This window comes from Calypte anna, chromosome 10 (assembly GCF_003957555.1).
Source record: "Calypte anna isolate BGI_N300 chromosome 10, bCalAnn1_v1.p, whole genome shotgun sequence".
Lineage (NCBI taxonomy): Eukaryota > Metazoa > Chordata > Aves > Apodiformes > Trochilidae > Calypte > Calypte anna.
This window is the reverse complement of record NC_044256.1, coordinates 12,262,493-12,283,890: the sequence shown is the minus strand read 5'-3', so window position 1 is coordinate 12,283,890 and position 21,398 is coordinate 12,262,493. Positions and strand designations below refer to the sequence as shown.

General features: G+C 37.1%; 1 protein-coding gene across 2 annotated transcripts in view; it reads right to left on the bottom strand.

Moving 5' to 3' along the window:
- The window catches only part of ADAMTSL3 (ADAMTS like 3), a 177,415-nt gene that overhangs the window by 142,327 nt on the left and 13,690 nt on the right, over nt 1–21,398 (bottom strand). For both annotated transcript variants that reach the window (XM_030456756.1, XM_030456757.1), the window contains exon 3: nt 6,677–6,796. In XM_030456756.1, coding sequence (XP_030312616.1) covers nt 6,677–6,796 — 120 coding nt within the window. The remainder of the gene's footprint in view (nt 1–6,676; nt 6,797–21,398) is intronic.

Genomic DNA, 21,398 nt, shown 5'->3' with positions numbered 1-21,398 from the left:
TTTTTTTTTATATATATATATCAAACTCAAACTGAATAAGCATGTAATTGTGTCCCCAAAGATATGTCCAAGATAAAGGAAGAAAATAAGTATGTTGGAAAGGAATGTGTTTTAACACAGTTCTATTTTCAATTAATAGCAAAGATACTCCTTGTTATTTCTCATTCAGTCTGTACAAATAAGTATTTTCTCCAATCTGTATCTTCTTTCTACCCAAGTCAGGGGTCTCAGTCACTGCATCCAAGCTGCTCTTAACACAGCTCCAAGCAGGGTTACATAGCAAAGCTTTAGGCATCCCTTCTATCATCCTTTAGAGCAGCCTCACTACTTGTCCAGCACACAGTAGAACAAGAATAATAGAAATACCTGAAAGCTGACAATCACTCTCCTTTCTTCCTTGATAAGTCATTTTAGGGGAAGAACTTGCAAATGAGGGGCTGCTTCTGGTACTTGGGAATCCTCTGCCAGCTGCTGAGGCCAGTATTATCACAGCCACAGAGGGATCCAGGCCAATGAGTTTTACCACAGAATTTAGTGGGATACAATTACAGCCTCATAGCAGGTATTTGATCCGACTTGAAATGATATAAAATGTGTTTTCTGCAGAAATTGTATTATTATGGATTTCTTTTGAAGGCACTCATCCCACACAAGGTGAAGACCTACTGGCTTCTAGAAGTTCAATTTACACCACGAGACCTTCAGCACAGTTGGTACTAACACAGTAATACAAACAAAACAAGAAAGTCTGTGGTTCTTAGTACACACACACAAAAAAGGTACTGGACACAACACTTTCACTATTTTCTCTGAACAGCACCCTGAGCTTGAAATATTAGTTGGTGCTTTACAAAGTGCCAGTTCCCCATTCAGTCTGACAATAAACAAAAGTATGTTAACACAGTTTTCCGTTCACTAAGTCATCTATTACACACAGAATATGTCAGTAATTACATAATTGCTTATCCGTATGCTAGTCACACACTTCCAGTAAGCAATTAAGCCCAAACAAAAGTATTGTTTTAATAGGATCATGCCTACTGACTTACACAGCACCACTCTGTAAGAGCAGTTTTGCCCAAAATTGTCAAGTGGTTTTCATTTGCTTTCAATCCCTCTCTCCTTTCCCTCTCTGCCACTCTAAATCAGAAACACATTTCACTTGATTATGGAGCTAATTTTGTTACTCAAGTAATACTTCTTTTAAAAATGCTTTAAAAACCCTGTGAACAAATACTATAGATATAAAAAAAAAGAAAAAAAAAAGTGAAAGATCTGAAAATAGTAAGGACCTAACACTATCTACAGTTGGATTTCCACAAAAGCACCAAATGATGCATTTTATTGTCACAAAAGCATGACACTCAACTCTTTGAACATGATTTACAACTCCTTATTAACACCTGTAGGTTTAGTACAAAGTGCCACAAACCTAACCTTAGTTTTTTACTCACACAAGATGTCACAGCGAAGAGAATTTAACTAATGGCAGGATTCAAGTCAAGAATTTTTACTATTCCAGTATCAGAACACTGGTGTAATACAGACTGCAAGGTCAGTCTTTTAGCTGAAGAGGGATATTTCTAACATAATACTGAATTTCAGGTAGCAAAGTATTGTCCTTAGACAAAACAAAGTCCATCAGCTCACTCAGAATAGAGAAATGAAACCACCAGTGGTGTCTCTAGGTGCAAGGCTTGTATTGTAGAAAATTACCTGGAAAAGTTTATGCCCCCTTGCGAGCACCTTGTTTCATCCCAAGAAGCATCTTTAAATGAAGAGCTGGATGTTGAGATTCAAGGTGTTAATTGTTTTTAATAGTTCTGAATAGGTCTTCAAGGTACCAACAAAAATGTCATGTCATGGTGTAATGCATTTTTCTGGCCCCTTCTCAAAAGGACTGTGCTAGAGTTTTATGTACTCAGGTAGCAGGCATGACACTAACTACAAATCTCATTCCCCTCTCAGGATTAGAGCTTATTTTCACTGCTGTGTTAATTTGAAGTAAGTTTGTCCCTTACATGCTTCATCTCCAAGACCAAAAGTTTCTAGGTGCTTTTCACTGGTGATTTACATGCAAACCAGCTGGCAATGGAATAAAAACGCTCAGACTGGGGAAAGAAGCTGGCAAGCAGCTGATACCCAAGATCAGGCAAGGTCTTACATCCCATTCCACAGGCAGACAGGGAGGGTGGCAATCATCTTATACGCCCTCCAGAAAAACAAACAAACAAACAAAAAAACCCACACCAAACCAACAAAAAAGCCCAGCAAAAAACAAACAAAACCAACCAACCAAAAAAAAAAAACAAAACCCCACAAAAAACCAAAACAACCCCCAAAACCCAAGCCAAGGTATTTCTCTCTGTGGAGGATGAAGGATATATCAGAATATTTACTCTCCCACTTCTGGCATTCAGTTTATAGAAGATTTTTCTAGCAAACCCAAAACCAGACTCGTTGTATCAAAGAACTGCACCAGCCTCAGCCTGGGGATTTACAACTTCCATATCTAGTTGAAAACAGACTCACTAGTTGGTACCTCACCTCATGCATCTAACCACTCAAGTCTAAAGGTGCTGATTTTCATTATTTTAATTGCTTGGCAGGTCATTTCAAGATAATATTTACCACTCTCCCTGAGTCCATTTTAAAAACAAAGTATTTGTTCAGAAACACTACACTTTCTTGCCAAGATTGGATACTTAGTGGTACATATCTAATTCTGGAATCAGAGCATCCTTGTTCGCATTTGGTAAAGATCATAAAACTTAGAAGAAGCAAAGTCAGTTGGAAAGCTAGCTGCTCAAGCAAACATTCTTTCACTTCAAATAAGATAACCTCTTATTTTTTGTTTCTCTTCCCCTCCCCAAGAGCTCTCTCTTTCAGCCAGCCAATCAAAGTAGAAAGGTACTTCAAACATTCAGCCCAACCAAGCTTTCACTGCTGTCCTTGTTGGTGGTCTGTCATATGGAATGGTTTTAATACTTGGAACCAGTACCTTAAGTGTCAGAAAACAGGAACATTTTATTTCTGCAAGAAAGCTTTCCAGTACTACTAGTATTCTGGAAAAGAAAAAAATTCCTTTTACTAGATTAAAAGGTGAAAAGCCAAAATAAATCAGAAATAAAACTAGGAAACTTTTCCTTACAGCAAAGTTCAACTCATATCTCAAAGCTGGGGGGAAGGACATTACTTATATATTTCTTTTACAACTCAAGCAAGAATGATAGGAGAGGGGCATACTGTTTCCTGCCTCAAATTTCAAATGGCAAATGAAGCCTTTGGCTACGCATCAAAATCTGGTACTGGGCTAGATTTAAATAACATTGACTCAATAGAATTTTTAAAATTCAGTATACAGTTCACTGTTGCAAGAAATAGCTTGGTGAACAATGCAGTAACTATAAGAAAATGCTCAATATAAATACTTCTATGTTTCTATTCTTTAGGAGTCCCCAGAAGTACTTGCTCTGAACCACTTTTTCATTTTTTACTGAAAACAAAGCACTAAGTTTCAAAACTTTAAAGTATTATCCTGTTAAAGAAATAAAGGTGGTAGTATCTCATCAGGTCCCATAAGGTATTTTCTTCTGTAGTCATAGAAGGGGTGAAAAGATATATTGACAGATCTTTGAAAATGTCTAGCCAAAGAATTTCATCTGCATGTAATTCGTAAGTACACACATAGCAACTGAATATGCAAAGGGCTTAGTGCAATCCTGTACAAAAATGAGAGCAGTCGTGCCAGATTAAACCAGAACAAAATGTACTATCTTGCATGTACAGCATGAATCCATATGTAATTTTGCTAGGCTAAAACAAAGTACAGTGTGTTCCCATTAATATTTACTCATCTTCCATTTCAAACTGTAAGCTCGTCTCTTCAGATAGCAAATACTTTTGAATATTTAAGTAACAGCTAGTTCTGTTTTACTGAGATTACTCACTAACAAAGGAATGAATGATCCTGATTAAACTGGCTCTGTCCTTGAAAAATATCACACACAACAGCCAAAGAAAACCCCTTCGAAACATTCCTGTGTTTGGAGGATGTAAGAAAACTAATCCTGGATCATGATGCTGCCGATGATGCTGCATTAAGAATAATACTGATTTATCCCAACAAACTGGAAATTTTATTTGCCTGGATATGAGGAATAGTGCAAGGGGGAAGGGAACACTTCAGAAGATAGAGAAGGGTCACTTTCCCTGCAAAGTGGAAATATCTTGTTGGCTAGACAAAAGAACAGAGGTTGTGACCCACCCTCCTGACCCACTGCCTTAGGAGCCTCTTATTCATTCTATATATTCTGCTCTCTTCCATAAAAACAGAGGTATGATCTTCACAACAGTTCAGGTAAGACAGATCTCTTATTTTGTTGGGGTGAAATGCATCAGGTTATTTCATTTTTCCAGTTTTCAACTGAATTAGTGTAACTGAGGATGTACAGGAACACTAGTAGTCTGTAGGGATGGCCACAGGATGATATTGGTGTTCAGGAAATGAAGGATTTCCCACAGACCAGCACTCCCTCAGGGCAGGGCAGTATAGAAAGTGAATTGCTGAAATTTAATTAAGGTGTGTGAGAAGATCCTACTGTGTTTTGTTGTTGTTTGTATTTTTTTTTTTTTTTAATTATGTGGTAAACTTCCTGTAGTGATTCAGTATCCACCTTGGACACACTGGGTAATTAATAATGTCCTCTCAGTGTGTAATGTCCTCTCCTGCATATCTTTATCACATCTACGACACATCAAGCCCATCCATACAAGCTTACAAAAATTCAGGAAATTATCTGATGAAGGATGTTCATCCTCTGGTTTAAGACTTTCCTCTGTTTACACAGTAAATGTCATATGAAAGAGCAGAATGAAACACAGAACAAGAAAAATCCAGGCTTCCTAGTTCAGTTTGACAACATGATAAATGTGAGATTCGTATGAAAATTTTAGCAAAACAAGTAAGTAAATTTTAACTGCACATTATTACAATCTATTAAAGACCTAGAAAGCTAAAGAGAATAATCTATTTCCTAAAGGATTCTTGGTCAGTTCCCAAGAAAGTAAACTAAGGATCTAGATCAGTTCCCATCTGAATTCAATGTATTAATATTTTTAAGTAAATAACACTTTTAAGGACTGAAATTCCTTTTTAAATAAACTCCTTCAAATATAGTTGGTTTTCAATGTCCTGGTGTTTTAGCACAATTTTCACTTTCAAGAATTCAAACTAATTTCACACTGCTTATTAAGTGTCTGGGAAGAGCAGCATTGAAAGCCAGAGCACATTTGTGAAAGAAAGGAAGCTGATCATATCCCCAATCCAACTCAGATCCCAATGGAATTAATGGAAAACCTTCCATCACATGGAATTATGCTTGGAACTAGCTTCTGTACAAAGTGTGATGGTAGTTCAGGGGTATTCTGAGGGAGTTCATCTTGGCTTTTAAGCAGATGTGCTACCCACGTAGTTCCGTCTATTTAAAGACTCAGACTATCCCTCTGCTATATTTGATTTATCTTCTCTAAAAGGTTCTTCATTTAATGCAAGCTCTTTTGATCAAAATGTATAACCTTTATAGAGGTTTTCAGCTACAGGCATTCCATGCAGCCTGAGTAGCAGTTGCATTTTACTGTCCTGTAAGTTATTGCTTTCTCATATAATTGGTCCAGGGGATATCTTATCTAAATACCTTCTCTATCAATAATCAAGATCCTCTAGGGTAGCAAACATATTACTTATTGTAAACATACTCAAAACTAAAGTAATTTACAATACTTTAACATATTTTCTACTATATATTTTCTGCTTCTTTTTGTCCTCCTGAAGAGATATTCAGTCTAAAGCTTTAATAAACTCATCTCATTCTCTTTTCTCTTTAGAGTAGTGATGAGCAAACTTTTTTTTCTCAAAGTAACTCCTACAAAGAGACTATCTTTCAAAATAAACTGCCAATCACTTGACAAAAACATACCTTATGACTGCAGGGCAAGTTTGGCTCTTCTTGTATTTTTACAGGGAGTGTTTCCTAAGAAATTCCCTCCACTTACAATAAGAAATGTACTGTAAGTGTCTATGAATGTAATTTAGACAGTTTTGATGCAAAGTTTAATTGACTTCTGGAACACATTGTGTTATGAGTCAATTCCCACAGCATGCCACACATTTCCTAGGCTTACTTTAGAGCTTTTGCCAAGATTAACAGCACTTCTTTCATGTTGCTTTCTTTAAATTCATATCTATGTTCCATGTCTAACAATATTTCTGTGGATCTGGAGAAAGCATTAAAGATCTTTGACTACAATACATAATTTGTTGCTTTCTAAACATTCTGCTTCATCCATTATTATACTTCTCATTTGTTTATAATTCACTCAACATTACCTTCTGAAACCTCACAAAACATTAATTTCATTAATTTCACTATTAATGAAACTTTGTTTCAGTCTCCACTACATCCTGTTACTGTTTTCTGCAAGTGGTTTTGAGCTACTGTTTCTACAACTGTCTGAATTTTCATTTTGTTTAGCATATTATCATTCACTTTGTTTTAAATTTGATATGTCTTCAAAACACAATGCTCTCTTTGTTTCCTCATTTGTTTCACAGCAATGTACACCTCAGAGCTTCATAAACGTGACAGTCTGTATCATTTTCACATAGGGTACTGACCTGGTCATCATATCGGTAAGTGAGGAATTGTTCCCCCGTGGTGTCCTCAAGAAAACTCCCCTGTGGAGAAAGTGCAAACTCAGGCAAGAAGTATGCACCTTGGGACTGCTCTGCTCTTGTCTGTAAGAGATTCAGAGAGGTCACATTACAGCTACTACAAACACAAGTCAAATTTTAAAAAACTCTAGGCATATAATTACAAAGACCAGACATGAATTTCTGGGGGGGGGAAGGGAAGTAATGTGTTTTCAGGCTCAGAATTTCTGGGTGGATACTTCGCTGCAGAGGTCTGTGACAAGGATATGCCAAATGCTTGTGGAGTCTAAAACCGAACAAAATGCCTCAATAGCAGAATCATCCATTAGACATAAAGATGCCATTTCTGCCTTATCAACCACCACTGCTGAAATACACTCCAAAAACCTCACTGGAACAGCAACATCAAGCTGTACTTTCGTTTTTCTTATACACTTCCCTGGACAGCTACTGGCTGCTGCAGATAATCAACCTTTGATTGAATATAGTTTATCTATTCTTACAGAAAGATACCAAAAATATAGAAACATAGAATAATCCTGCTTCAAAGACATCTTGAAAGCCCATCTAGTCCAGCCTCCTCAAAGCAGGAAAATATTAAGAAAATGAAAGGGATCAGGGATAGACTGGAGCATACACCATGCAGTGGTCCATGTAAATTCCTTACATTGTTCAAAATTGGTGAAGAGCATTTGAGAACTGACTTGGAGAGGAAGAAGGGGCCAATTCAAGCTACAGATAATCCTCATCAGTCAGTACCTCCAACTGGGCTGTCTGGCACCTGGGCCCTTATTAAACAAATGGCTTTTGCTTAACTGATCTATGGATGTTCAATAACTGTAACACACCTTTAATGTGTTCACCCACACACTGCGTGAACACCCTGTCATTGCATTGTAGGTCTAAAGCATTCCAGAGACACAGCAAATGTACTGCACAGACACTTGTGTCCTTATTCCTACTGTATTGTCTCTATCCAAGAGGCAAAGTGCTTTGCATACTACAGAAAATAAACAATCACTTTCTGAATGCAGAATATTGAGTCCAGATGTAGTATGGGGAAAGTGGAAGGGGAAAGAAGATGAAAATTTCCTTCCAGGAGGTTGAAATCTTACAGGGAAAAAACAGGGCCTAAAACATACAGGTTACTGTTGGACATTTCCCAATGAGTCAGCTTAGTAAATAGGGTTTAATTGAACTTTTTGTTATATTTTGACATATTCATAGTCATTTTACATAAAAGCTAGCCGTTGCCATCAACATGTTTCCAGACTTGGCAAGAACTGTACCAAATGTAGGTGTGTAATCTCAGTGCCAGATAAATTGAGATTTCAAAATAATCCACATCATTTAATCACTTTATTGTGGGAAAGGAAGGCAAGACCTTCTGCAGTTTCTCTCTTGCAGGGAGTTCACTTTCTGAACCTTGCAACTTATCTCATAAAAAGCAGATATGTCATTTGCAGTATGGGTCTGGAGAACCTTACATTGATTTGCTTACTCTGTCCTGCAAAGAAGTTGTCAGCTGCAGCTGTAAACCCTGTCACTATTGACAGTATTAAATTTAAATACTTGTTTAAAATCAAGCAATCTTGATACAAACTAGAAATAGCTTGCAAAGGGCGTGCCTAGACTAGGGTAAAAGGTTGTATTTCAGCATGCAAGACTGAGCACGATTTTAAAGAGGATGTATTCATCAGGCCTGCTATAAGACTAAATCATGTTTACATCATGTTATCATGGCATCTCTTTAAGCCTATTATAGCAGTGCTCTCACTTGCACGTTTTAGCCAAGTGAATTTATTTCAGCAGAATCATAAAATATGGAGAATAAATCTACATTTGATAACAATAGTTTCCCCATAAAGCAACTGAGAGAGGTCCACAGTTATGCTTCATGCTGAATCCAAGCTGGCTGCAGATGATGCAAGCCTTGACATGTTAAGCATAACCCAGACATGAAACTGGCTGACATAATCTGGCATTTTTCCCCCTATAATTTCAATGGGCTATCAATAGATCCTATGTGAGGGAATATGGCAATGATGTAATCCCATGATTTCAACACAGCACTAACATGTAAGAGAGATGTGTTCTAAACCTCCAGTGGCCTGGGTTAAAGTACTTAACATGTCCACCTCAGTTTCCCCAGGTGACTGACAACTACAACACCAACAGATCTGTATTAATGATGTGCTGTAAGGTTTAGTTTATATTTGTAAAATACTTCAGAAAAGAATAATGTTACGTGCTAGTAATTTATAATAAAATTTCTGAAAAAGTTGCCTCATTGATGGACAAAAGAGAATCCAGATTACTCCACTGCACTTCTTACATAAATATATATGTCACATGTTGCTTAATTTCCTATAAACAAATTTATCATTAAGATATGTAGTGATTAACTCGCTTGTGTTTCTCATCTTTATAAGACCAAGAGTTAAAATTTAAAGTCTTTGGACATTCATCAGTATTATGCTCTGAATATAAAAGATGCCAACATTTGAAGCTGAAATAACAGTTTAATAAATGTGATGTGAGAAACAAAGGGCTTCTCACACACATTCAATTTTCATATTAAAAGCTAATGAGCAGCTTGCTACTGGAGAAGCAGAAGAATGCTTGCTAGATTAAGGCAAGCAAAGTCTGGCTTCCAAGCATGGAAAAATTCAATATAAAAGATGAATGTTTTATAAGGTTACACAGGAGGTTACAGTGGAAACTGATCTGCTAACCACAGCAAAAGGTACAGCTACCTACCCAGTGTAACTAAAGTAAGGAAGAATGCATATAAAACATATAAATAAAAATCTAAGAACACATTATGAGTTGTGATGGCAAACCAATATGGAAGCCAAGGAAATAGAGCTTATAAACAACTCAAATCAAGAAGTTAATTTAAAAAATAATTCAGAGCTGCAAATGCTCTAAGAATGCCCTTGAATCACCGCAGAGTAGCAGAAAAACCTTTTTTTACCTCTAGGAAATAAGTCCCTTAAATAAACTGCATGAGTCCAATGCACTTTCATTCCCATCTAGCACTGAACACAAAAAGTACTGTTTCTGCTCAGTCCACTTTATTCCCCACTGAGGAAGCTACCGACGTCCTTGTGAGGTTTTTATATTTCTGTGGGCACTTTTGCTTAAACATAATTCAAATTTCAGCAGTCTGTGGGTTTATGGTATATTTGGGATCACCTCTGAAGGACGTAGCTTATCTAACAAATTAATGCTTTAAACTAAAGACTGCAAATGCAAGTTTAAGAACACAATTACACTTCATGTTAGTCTTTTAAGTCTTGTTTAATGGCCGGTTTAATATTAATATCTTTAAGTTAAAGATGTCAAATTAGATGTACACTTAAGATTTAGAAAGGACATTTTACATCAGCCTTTCTTATATTCTTAAGAATATGAAGACAGTACAAGGTGACAAAGTAGACAAACCAGATACAATAGCAATAACTGCATAAAATGCATTGAAATTAATATATCAGGTACCAAAGAATTGTGTGCCACTGTACTGACAAAAAAATTGAAAAGCTGAAAAGAAAGAGTTTGAAAATCTCTCGGTATCAGTTAATCTGACCATGTAACTTATTAGGCATAAACTAAAAAACGAAGGTCTCCAGTACATCATTCTACCTTTGTGATCAAGAAAAGGTATCATGGTAAGCAGATAACATACCCACGTTCTGGAAAGTGTAAAATGCCACTGTTCTTATTCAAACGCTTATCCTCTGAGCTTTGAGATCAGGTTGGGATTGCTTCATCATACCCATCACTCCTCATCTGAGTGCTTAAAAATTAAATTCCTCTTCCATTTGCAATTGCAGAAAACAAAATTATTAGTTCATATCCAAGCCTCTGGTTTTTACATCTACCCCAATGAGAACTGAATTTTATCATTTTTAATGCTGTTTAATGTCACTCTGCCCTATACTACCCTGACTAGAAGCACCTGTCTGAGCTGAAGCTGCTGGATTTGGGGATTTAATAATTTATTTTATTACTGTAAGAGGAATGATTACTGAGTGCTTGGCAGCCAGTATTGACATCAGAGAGAAGCATGTCTGAGGCAGATTAAATTTGCAGATACAAGTGGTGTGCAGGACCAAAGGTATATTTGAAGGAGAGGGGCTTCTTATTTAACCAGTTCTTGTCAGCCCCATGGACTGGGTATCTCTTAGAGACTGGAGCACTGTAGGTCTGCTGCTGGTCCACATCTGGTTCAGCTTGACCCAAAACAAATCCTGTAAGTACACTCTGAAACTGGTATGCAACACAAGCCACTTAGACTGCTCTTTTTCCTTGATACCTAGGGTTCATATTAAGCATTGCCACCCTAGTCACTTGCAGTTATCAAATCTAACTAAAATGTAGTTTCCCTTTGACTAAAAATAACTAATCACTGGTCATTTCTTCCAAGGTTTAAGATTAAGAGTTTCATCTAAGGGCAGTAGTTTCAGGTAAGTCAAGAAATGTAGTTTAGTTATAGTTCTTAGTGGTCATTTGATATAAAGACTATGAAACAGTTCAATTAAACCTCAGAATAACATGTCACTATTCTATTTAATCTTGACCATCAGGAGACTGGAACATAATTGTTCCATATTTATATATAAACAGCAGCAGCTTTAGAAAATGAGCTTTCTGCTAAGTCTGAGCTGTGAAGGTCAAGAAGATGAGAGATTTAAAAAAAAAAAAAAAAAAAAAAAGGAATGTCTCGAAGAAATGACTTGAAGATAATTAAAATAAAGCACTAAATTCAGGTACAGAGGAATTTTTAATTTTAGAGTTTCTTGGCATCCAGAACCACATTAAGAGAAAAATGAAAACTGTAGCCTTATATTTCTTAAAGTAAATCAGCATTACCTAGACCTAAGTCAATTATTCCCTAAGTAAGCCCACATGCTTGCTAACATTATAAATATAATGAGAAAAAACTGTTTTGTGCAACAAGGAAAATGAAGACTTCTGTTTTACCTATTTTAAATACCAAAGATGACCACATTACCTGAAACTGCCTTAATACCCGATTTTTAAAAAGAATAATAAGGTACAATTACCAAGAGCTTTATAATTATGCACAACTGCATTATCCTCCCCAAGGTAATTCTAGGAAAAAAGACCAGCACAGGGAGTGCCATTTGCTTCCAATGATTTTGTGGCTCTTGTATTCATTCTTGTTGGAAGGGGAAAATTAGGCAGGGTTCTGAGAGGGTAGGTTTTCAAAAATCCCTGTTTTAGGGAAAAAGATGGTAAGGGTAGATCAAGTGAGAAAAACTATCTGCACTCTTAATGATTTGTAAAAACATGTTTTTCAGATTAATATGTATGGCAAGTCCAAACATATACCAAAATGTGTGCCTTCCAATTGAATTCAAGTTAAATATCTGTCTACTAAGCTGCTGCAGCATATGATTTATGCCCCAGGGAAGTAATATACCAGCTAAGTAGCAGTTCAGCTTGATGGGTTTTCAAGGACTCCAGTACAACAATGTTAGCTAGAGCATGGCACTCCAGTCTCATTACAACATGAAGAAGCATGTTAGCAGATAAACAAAGTCACATTAACAGTGCAGAACTTCAGATAACGCCAGTGCAAGCAATCTTTATGAATAAATATCTAGTAAGACCCAGATTAGCCTTTGTCATGGCCAAAATTTACAAAAATATCTTCCTACTGCTAGACACTCTGAAGCATTTAAAGAACTCGCAAGTGAACTGAGTTTCCACAGAAGCTGCCAGCAGCTCAGCATTTCTAGAAACCAAGCCAATTGTTTAATTATTAATATTAAGCTAAGAGGCCAACTTTTTAAACCAGAAGTAAACTATAAATGTAATTTCTTCTAAAAAAAAAAAAAAAAAAAAAAAGAAAAAAGAAAACTGGGCTCCACTGATTAAAGTCAAGCATTTCTTCATTAAAAAATCTTGAAACACTGAACATGACTGTCTGATTTCATCAGGAAGCTTACAAGTGAGATGACAAGATAATCTGAAAGACTAAGCCAAAATTTCTTCCAGAGAAAGAACTCAAGTGTGACTCAAGGATTTTTTTTTTCCATGGTGCACTCTCTCCATTAGGACCATAGAATCATTTAGGTTAAAAAAGGCCCTTAATATACTCAAGCCCAACTTCTAAACTAGCACATTCAAAGTTATTAGCTAAGTAGTTAAACACAGATTTCAGACCTGTCTGATTTAAGCCCAAATCGTTATGATCTCCATAGAAAAAAATATGCTAACAAAGTACAGTCAGCATCCTTAGACAAGGAACCAGGATAATCTGCAATATTTTTGTAAAGCTTTGTTAAAGTGTCCTTTATCATGAATACCATGTGATGAAACTCCCCCCCTCCCCTTAGGTGAGAAGCTACCAACAACTAGACAGACTCATTTGCAAGAAAAAAATAGACAATCTTTTTTCACTTATCTATGGATACAACTGTAAAATACTGGAGGAGACTGGAAGTAATCTTTGAGAAAAAGACAATTCATTTACAAAAGATGAGTAGCACAGTTCAAGGATATGTAGAATTCCTGTCAGATGCAGTGGAATTATGAAGGCCAACGACTTAATACATGCACTGCATGAAGATTCACATTGCTTAAGAAGCAAAAGAAAGAAAAAATTAAATGAGAAAGGACATAATGTGATTCTTTCCTTAAGCACCAAGAGTCTCTATCATAGAGAAGTAAGGAAGATGTTAGCAGCTGTGGAAGGTCAGGCATTACTACAGACCTCAGGATTATTCAATAATAACAAAACAAAAAAGTTTATTATTGTAGGCCACGTAAGATGAATGAGAGCCTGCAGCAAGGAATGGGCTGCAGGTGTCTAATCCTCTACTAGTGAGGCAGATAAAACCCAATAGGTTTGCAAAGGCAACCTCATCCTCTTTTAATCAATTATTTCCTTCTCATCCACGACCCCACTAACCAGACTGGATAACTGCTTTAATAATGTTAAAGAAAGGACACAAAAAAGTGCCAATGCTCTCAGGTAACCAAGAGTTGCATCTAAACAGGCAGTCTCCTAAAAACTAATATAAAGCTAGGATTTTGGGGCAGTGGAAACCTGATGGCACCATTTTGTAAGCCATTCTGCACAGCACTTGCAAAACACCCTTTTTATTCATTTGGCCACAGTGATATGCCCCCTCTGATGTGACTTCAGGATTTAATGAACAATATCCTCAGCTAGATGACCCAAGTTTCTACATGACATTTTAAACACACCAAAGAAGACAACTCCAATTCACATATTTATACGTGAACAAAATGGGACCTAACACATTGTTAGGTATTGCAAAAAAAAAAAAAAAAACAAACACAAAACCATTGCTAGCCATTATCAGACAACTAAGCTAATGATAAGAGAAAATAAGATACAAGACTTTACACAATACTTAGTTCCTATACAGTATTTATACAGAATTAGAAAATACACTTCTTTCTTATATACTATATATATACTAATCATCAAGAGATCTCATATGACTTGATATTGTCATTATGCTCATTTTACAATGGCTGCTCTCAGGGGAGTCTGGCTAAGAATGACATGGGACTCCTGACTCAGATTTTCCCAATTCTTTTTAATTGAAATTACAACCTTAATGTTATTAATGTTATGTTAGTGTGATTATTTGCATTTCATTTCCTTTTGAGTTTTTTTCTTAAATAGTGATATAATTTGAACTGACATGGTAACATGCTTTTCATATACTTCAGATGAAATTGTGCCTAAGGGCAGTGAAATTCTCATCCATAAGCTGCATAAGGGAAAAAACTTCGGCACTTTAACACCAAACACCTGCTAAAAGTAGTGGCAGATCCAGATTTTTAAGAGAATTCCTTTTGCAGAATGAAAAAACAAAGAAAGGAAATGTGTGGGGCAATGGAATGGTATTAAAACCATGGCACTTAGGGGAAAGAAAAAAAATTGTCAACTCTTACGTGCTTCAGAGCTGAATACTGAAGATCTTGATATTAAAGATGTTCACAGGTATGATTATAAACAGAGAAGTTATGGGGGAAAGCTGAACAGTGACTCTTTAATCACATACTGCTGGGCATTGCCATCCCTTTCATTGCCCTCAGTCTCATCACATCTTATTCAGGCTGCAGGGGTAAATGGGCAAGTATTCAGCCCCAGAAAAAGCCTACCCTAGCACTAGTAATTTTCTTCATTGCTCAGTGTTTATGCAATGTTGTCATCAGCAACATTATGGTATTTATCATGACTGAAGAGGTAGAGGAAATGTATGGAATTCCTCTGCTACTGTAAATGACTACAAATTCTCATAGCACGGACAGACCTGGAAACAGGCAAACTCTCAGCCACCATGAACTGGAATAATTTCTCAATAAGAAAATGAACCTTCAGTGAAATTATTTTGAAGAGTAAACAGCCCAAAAGTCAAGCAGGAGAACAAAAAGAGCATGTAATTGAACAATTTTGATAGATTAGAAAGCTAGAAAGTTTCTGACAGTCAACATCTTCCTTCACACAATGTCTCACTAAATGAGACCCTCAGAGAATCCTGCGAACACCATATAAACAGATATAATCCAGTAATCTAAAGAATAAGGTTGCAATATTACTCTTCCAAGAAGAATCAAATCAGTCTCCTGTCAGATCTATAAATATCCCTCTAACAAATAATACACTTATGTCACACACAAAGGTCACCCAGCTATACTAAAATAACTAAGCCTAAAATAACACCAAGACACAAGAACAATCTATTGATCCGCCGTGTTTGCTGACCCACTTCAGTGAATTCCACAAAGCATATATGTAGATAAGGCTGTGTAAAGGCTTTGGGAAGGTACAGATTAAGGGAGTGAAATTGCTGCAGTCAATGGAGAAGTGACCTCAGTGGCGCCAGAACTTCTCCTGCACGTTCCGGTGGCACCGATACGACCCACACTACACAGGTCTCAGAAATGGGTGAGGTAATTGCTGCCTTAATTTCATCAATTCTTTTTAAAATAGGAAGCACATTTTTTTAAACGATTCACTTTAGAGTGTATCAAGGAAAAGAAAACATACCTAGTATGTAGATTATATCCCCATTTAATTATCTTGATTGCTAAAATTCTACATATATTTGGTCTGAACTTGCCTGGCTTCTGATCTAGGCTTTTGGGTGGGCCTGTAGGGTTTTTTTGTGTTATATTAGCGTTCCTTATCAGAAATTATTTTCTTTTTTTCCTCAGACACGATGGGAAAGTTGGTGTGCAGTAGACGAGCAGCATCAACAAACAACAAAAAAACTTCTGATACTATTGTCCCATGGAAGAGGAGAGCTTGGGCTAACACTGCTCCTCATCCACCTATTCCAGCAGAGCCTGGAGAGCATCTGCTACAATCTTCTCAACACATCTTCGGAGAGGGGCAGGGAGGGCAGGGGTGTTATTGCTACAGACCACCCTGAATAAGAGTGTAAATAATCAAAATGGTTCTCTGTGCTACCTCTAGCTGATGAATCCCTTCTCACCTGAAATAAATTTGACTGTAGAGAATGCCAGAGCCAGATGTTGACTCTCAGGCTACCATGATTTACAACACTTCAGCATGTGAATGCCTCCAACACATGGTGAGGAAAATATTTTTTCCACTCTTAGTTTTCCACCACTTCTGATAATTTTAGTGATATTAACCCAGTTCATCTACTCTTCTTTCTCTGTTGCAGGAAGTCTCTTTGCAGGGTTTATGGACTGAGCAGTCTAGCATACTGACTCTCAGGCACATTTTCACAACAAGGAAGCAGTTAAATGGTCATGGCTCTGCTGTAGGAATGTTGGTTTAAGGCTATTAATAAGGCACATGAGGTGAATGCCTTTCAGCCAAGTGCCCTCCACATGTGCACACCTGTTTCAGCACAATTTTAAAGAGAAATTCCTGAAAGAAACTGTTCACAGAACCCAGCCTCAAAGTCTCAAATGCATTTTTGCAAGTACTCAGAAGTTTTTAAGCTCTTCATGCTCTCCTGATGTCAAGAATACTTCTATGCCAACCATCAGGTAAAGCATGCTACTTCCTAGCAAGCCATTTTTTCCTAAGATACTACCTTTATGTTATTAGCATCTCTGTTGTTGTCATCCTACCACTTTGAGATTATTACCATTGACTTCTACTATCTTGGTCATTTCCACCTGATCTGCTGCTGACAAGACTTCCCAGACCAATGCTCACTGTTCAAACACTGAAACTCACTTCTCCAAGCACACATCCACACTGTTACATATTTAATTTAGACATATAAATGTCAGCTTAACTATCCCTTCAGTCCAAATAATGCAACAGAAACACCCTGAAAAAAACCACTGAAGTCTCCACATTAGAAAAGACTAAATATGAAAGAGGACACAACATTAGTCTAGAGACTGTCCATTTCCTGGCCACAATCCATCTACTAGCATTAACTGCCAATATTTCACATGTACACTTACCAGTAAGCCACTCCTTTGATAACTGTGCTTTAGTTGTAAAAAAAAAAAAAGCAGAGCAATTAAAAGCTCACGTGACAGGCACTGCAAGCATCTGTTCACTGACAACTGTTAAGAATAATGGCCATTAGTTTAATGACTCATTTTTGTTCTTCTACATGATGTGTACAGTAATGCTGGAGGACTGATATGGTGAAGGGGAAAGGGCTCTTAGTGAGGTGAGAAAAGATAAACACAAGATCTGCTGCTGGAAAGAATGGAATAAATCCTCCGAATGAACTGGAATTACTGAAATGTTAAAAGACACAGCTGAGCAAGTCAGGCATGAAATGAAAATAGAAACTGCTAATTGGGAACAGGATGCCTGCTCGAGACATGATGGTTTCAGCACTACAACTACAACTACAACTACAACATGACCAGCAGAGAAATTTCATTAAGCAGCTTTAAAATTATCTAGGTGATTACAGAAAGATATTCAGTGAACAGGACAACAGAAAAAGGGTGAAGGATGGGAAATACAGAAGAAAACTGTCATTCAGAGGCAAGACATTGCCTAGTGTTTTGGAATTTTTAAAAGTATGAAACCCTCTTAAACTGCCAAAGCGGCAATTTGCACCAAGTGTCTTCATTGTGACTGATCTCACTCACATACCATATTTAACCCTCTAGCTGTTTAGATTTCAAATGCAACCAGTAGCAGTGTTTAAAAGTGTTTTAAAGACATATCACAGAAGAAACATTGAAAGATAGGCCATGTGATTATATCCCTAGTCACCCATCTTGTATTCTCATTCAGACAGCTGAAGTTGAGTGAATTGCTTTACTACGTGTTCATTAATCTGGGAACTTGGCTACCACATCCACAATATGTGATTTGCCAAAACATACCACCTGCATACTGAGGGAACGGAAGACCTTCCTGTGGAGGAATATCTTCCCATCCTGTGTGGGTGTACAGAAGCAGATGTGTACATACAACGGATGGCTCCTGGGACAGATGAACTGAGACATGTCGTAAGTCACGCAGCACTTTCCAGTACTGAGTATCTTTCTACGGGAAATTTAACAGAATAATTGTACTCCTTCAGCATACTGGTTTGGAGTTATGGTGGCGTAGCAGATGGCTAGCAAGATGTACTGTCTAGTTCCTTCTCTTTTCTGGCAGTTTAAAGAATCTAACTGTAGGGGGTGGTAACTTTTCAACATGTACCCAGTTACTGGCAGTTCAGACTCTGCCAGAAGCTGAAAATTAGTCACAACCACTAAGTAGAGGCTGTAGTCAATCTACTGAAAAGCTCTCCTACCTTGACCAATACTGGAGAGGTCATGGAGGGACTGCCTCTTATTGTTGCTGCTGATACAATCAAATCTCTTAAAGCCTTTTTTTTGCATGCAAAATGAGTAATTAGCTCTAAGTGACACGGACAGATTTTAGAGGGCGAGTCATTCAGCCAACCCCACACTCCAGTTTAGCGAAGTGGAAAGCACCCCTGTTTTTCTCAGAAGCAGGACAGCTACTAAGGAACAGCTTTTCACATGCAGCTTTTATATACTGAATTCTAAAAGAGTACACATAATCTTGGTTTGTCCACTTGACCTTCTCTTTTGAAAAGCTGTCATGCCTCTTGTAGAACAAGAGGCTACTTTTAAAAACAGCAAGGCAAGGGAAATAGAGAGCTCCCAATACCATCATAACAGCAGTGCAAAATCACCTATTTCTGGATATTTAACAGCTTCTCTTTTACTGCTACCATTTGCACATAAGGTTAAAAAGAATTCTTGACAGCATAGCTTAATTTTAAAGATTTACAGAAGGGCACTATTCAGACAGAATATTTTTCAACTATTCCCGAGCAGTTTTGGATGGATCTGTGGCAATAACCTCCCCTGAATTTTCTTATCCACAGTCAGCTCTTAGTTTGCCAGTACAAGCTGATGTGAGCTAGGAGGCCAATCCTAACATTTCAGTATCTAAAGCTTTAGCATGGTTCCAGGTTCTCATATGTTTGTCTTTAGCATTCTAAGACTTTTCAAAATACAGATGGAATCCAAGAACAATGGACCTTGCAAAGGCAGGGAAATAAATTCATCTACCCTTTTAATTGCAGACCATTCCTGCTGCCCTAGAAAGCTGTGACTCCTCAGACTGAAGACAACAATGACACTACAAACTACTGCAGCAGAACCTACACAATCTAGGGAAATACTGTGCTCTTAAGGATTCAGTTGATGTATTTTTGTCCAGCATAATTATATCTTCTCATTCTCCACTGGTATACAAATTTTAAACAAGATAATTTCACTCCCTCAGCCATGCTGAGGCTAACTGCAGCAGTAATCCTATTTTCATTTGCAACTTTTACAGGCCTGACTTCCTCTGCACTCTGTACAGAGTAAAATGTTAGAATATGAAGCCTAAACAGCATCCATTTTCAATAACAAGACCCGAATATAAATCTTAACCTGTATTAACTCTGCAAGTTTGGCTATACTTGGGATTATCAGTCCAGAACATCTCTACTTCAGAGCCCAGTCCTTTTTGCCAAGGGAGATGTTCTTTTATTCTGATTACAGTGAAAAAAGCCAACTTACTGGCCTGACTCAGGCTGTAATTATTCTGTGCCTTTATAAAAGCTTTTTATAGTTCCTGGTAGAAATGTTGGAGGGAATCCTACGCGTCCATGCAAGGCCTGAAATTTGTTGCCCTCTTGCAAAAACAAAATTCAAAAATGACTGAATGTGAGATTTGTCTCCCCCCTGTGTGCTTTTCCCTTCTCAGAGTTAAGTTGATGTATGCAGCAATTTCCCCCATTTTGTGTTGCTCCTGCTTTAATAACAGAGGAAGGGGCTGACTGCAAATTGTTCTATTAAAAATACAACCAGTTCTCAAAAATAATTAAAAAACCACACTGATTATCTACTTAAATAAAATCCTCAAAGAACAAAGAACCAACCACACAATTTAAAAGGAAGTACAGGACAACAATAAAATCTCCAAGCCAGAATGTCTATGCCAAGAATATTTAATATGGTCTCTGAATCTCAAACCAAAACTATTCTCATTTGCAAACACAATCATTCCAAATTGTCTAAAAGCCTTTAGACTCCAAACCAATCACCACCATTTCATGGATTAGTCAAATGCCTCATGCAGACTGGGAAAACAGAATCCTGTGCTGCCCTCCTGTTCTTGCTTCTTCAGAATTTAGCAAAAACCTGATACCTAATCTAAATCAATGTGGTCTGTACTACTGCTTCCTGGGAGGCTGGGGGCTGAGGACATGTAGGAAAGGGAGAGCCTTTCTCCCTGCTCTTTGCAAGGTACAAAAATTACATTTAAAAATTCCAGTAATATAACAGGAAACCTTGCACTTAAATCCTCAAGTCTACTGTGAGTGGACAAATAGAAAAACAGGGCACCCCACTTAAATAAATATTCCACTTACTACTAATAATATTTTTCTCCTCTCATGTATATGAAAAACAGCCAGTTTGTACTATTTCCAGGATAATATTCAAGGAACAAAGGAAGTTATGTACAGTACCTTTTAAACAAAGTCCAAATACAAAAACCAAATTCAGCTTCATTTAAGAAGTGTTTTAAAGAAATTGAAGTTAATAGAATAAACCCTTCTCTCTAAATCTCTTCTTATAATTTCCTTTAGTTAGAGAAACCAACATATTGGATTTAAATCCATACATAACATATCAAATGCCTTTTTTTTTTTTTACAGAGGATCTATTCATAGCAATTTGTATTTGCAACATGTGCAGCAAATTATACTATTAAACACTTAATCCTAATAAAGCTTAAATTTCACCCCTAACAATAAAGCTTGCACAAATCTTGCTGTGCTTGAAATAGGATTCTAGAAATAAACAGTAAAAGTCATAGATAACTATCCTGACAATTAATAACCTAACATTTCAGATGTAAAGTTAGCAGTTCACATCAAAATGCTCTGATGGAATACTAAGGAAAACTGACTTTTTTTCAATCAGTTGAGAGTTTTATGGGTTTTTCATTTACAAGACATAGGAAAGTGACAGATGGGTGAGAGCCCTCTGAGGCAGTTTACATATCTCTAAAAAAATGTGGGCTCTTTTCTGCCCTCTGTAGAAGCCCTGAATGGACTGATGCTATCGAGAGGCCTTCCCAACCCCAGCACCTTGGGGAGGAACTGAGTACCACACCAAACCTCAGGCAAATCCACAGAGAGAA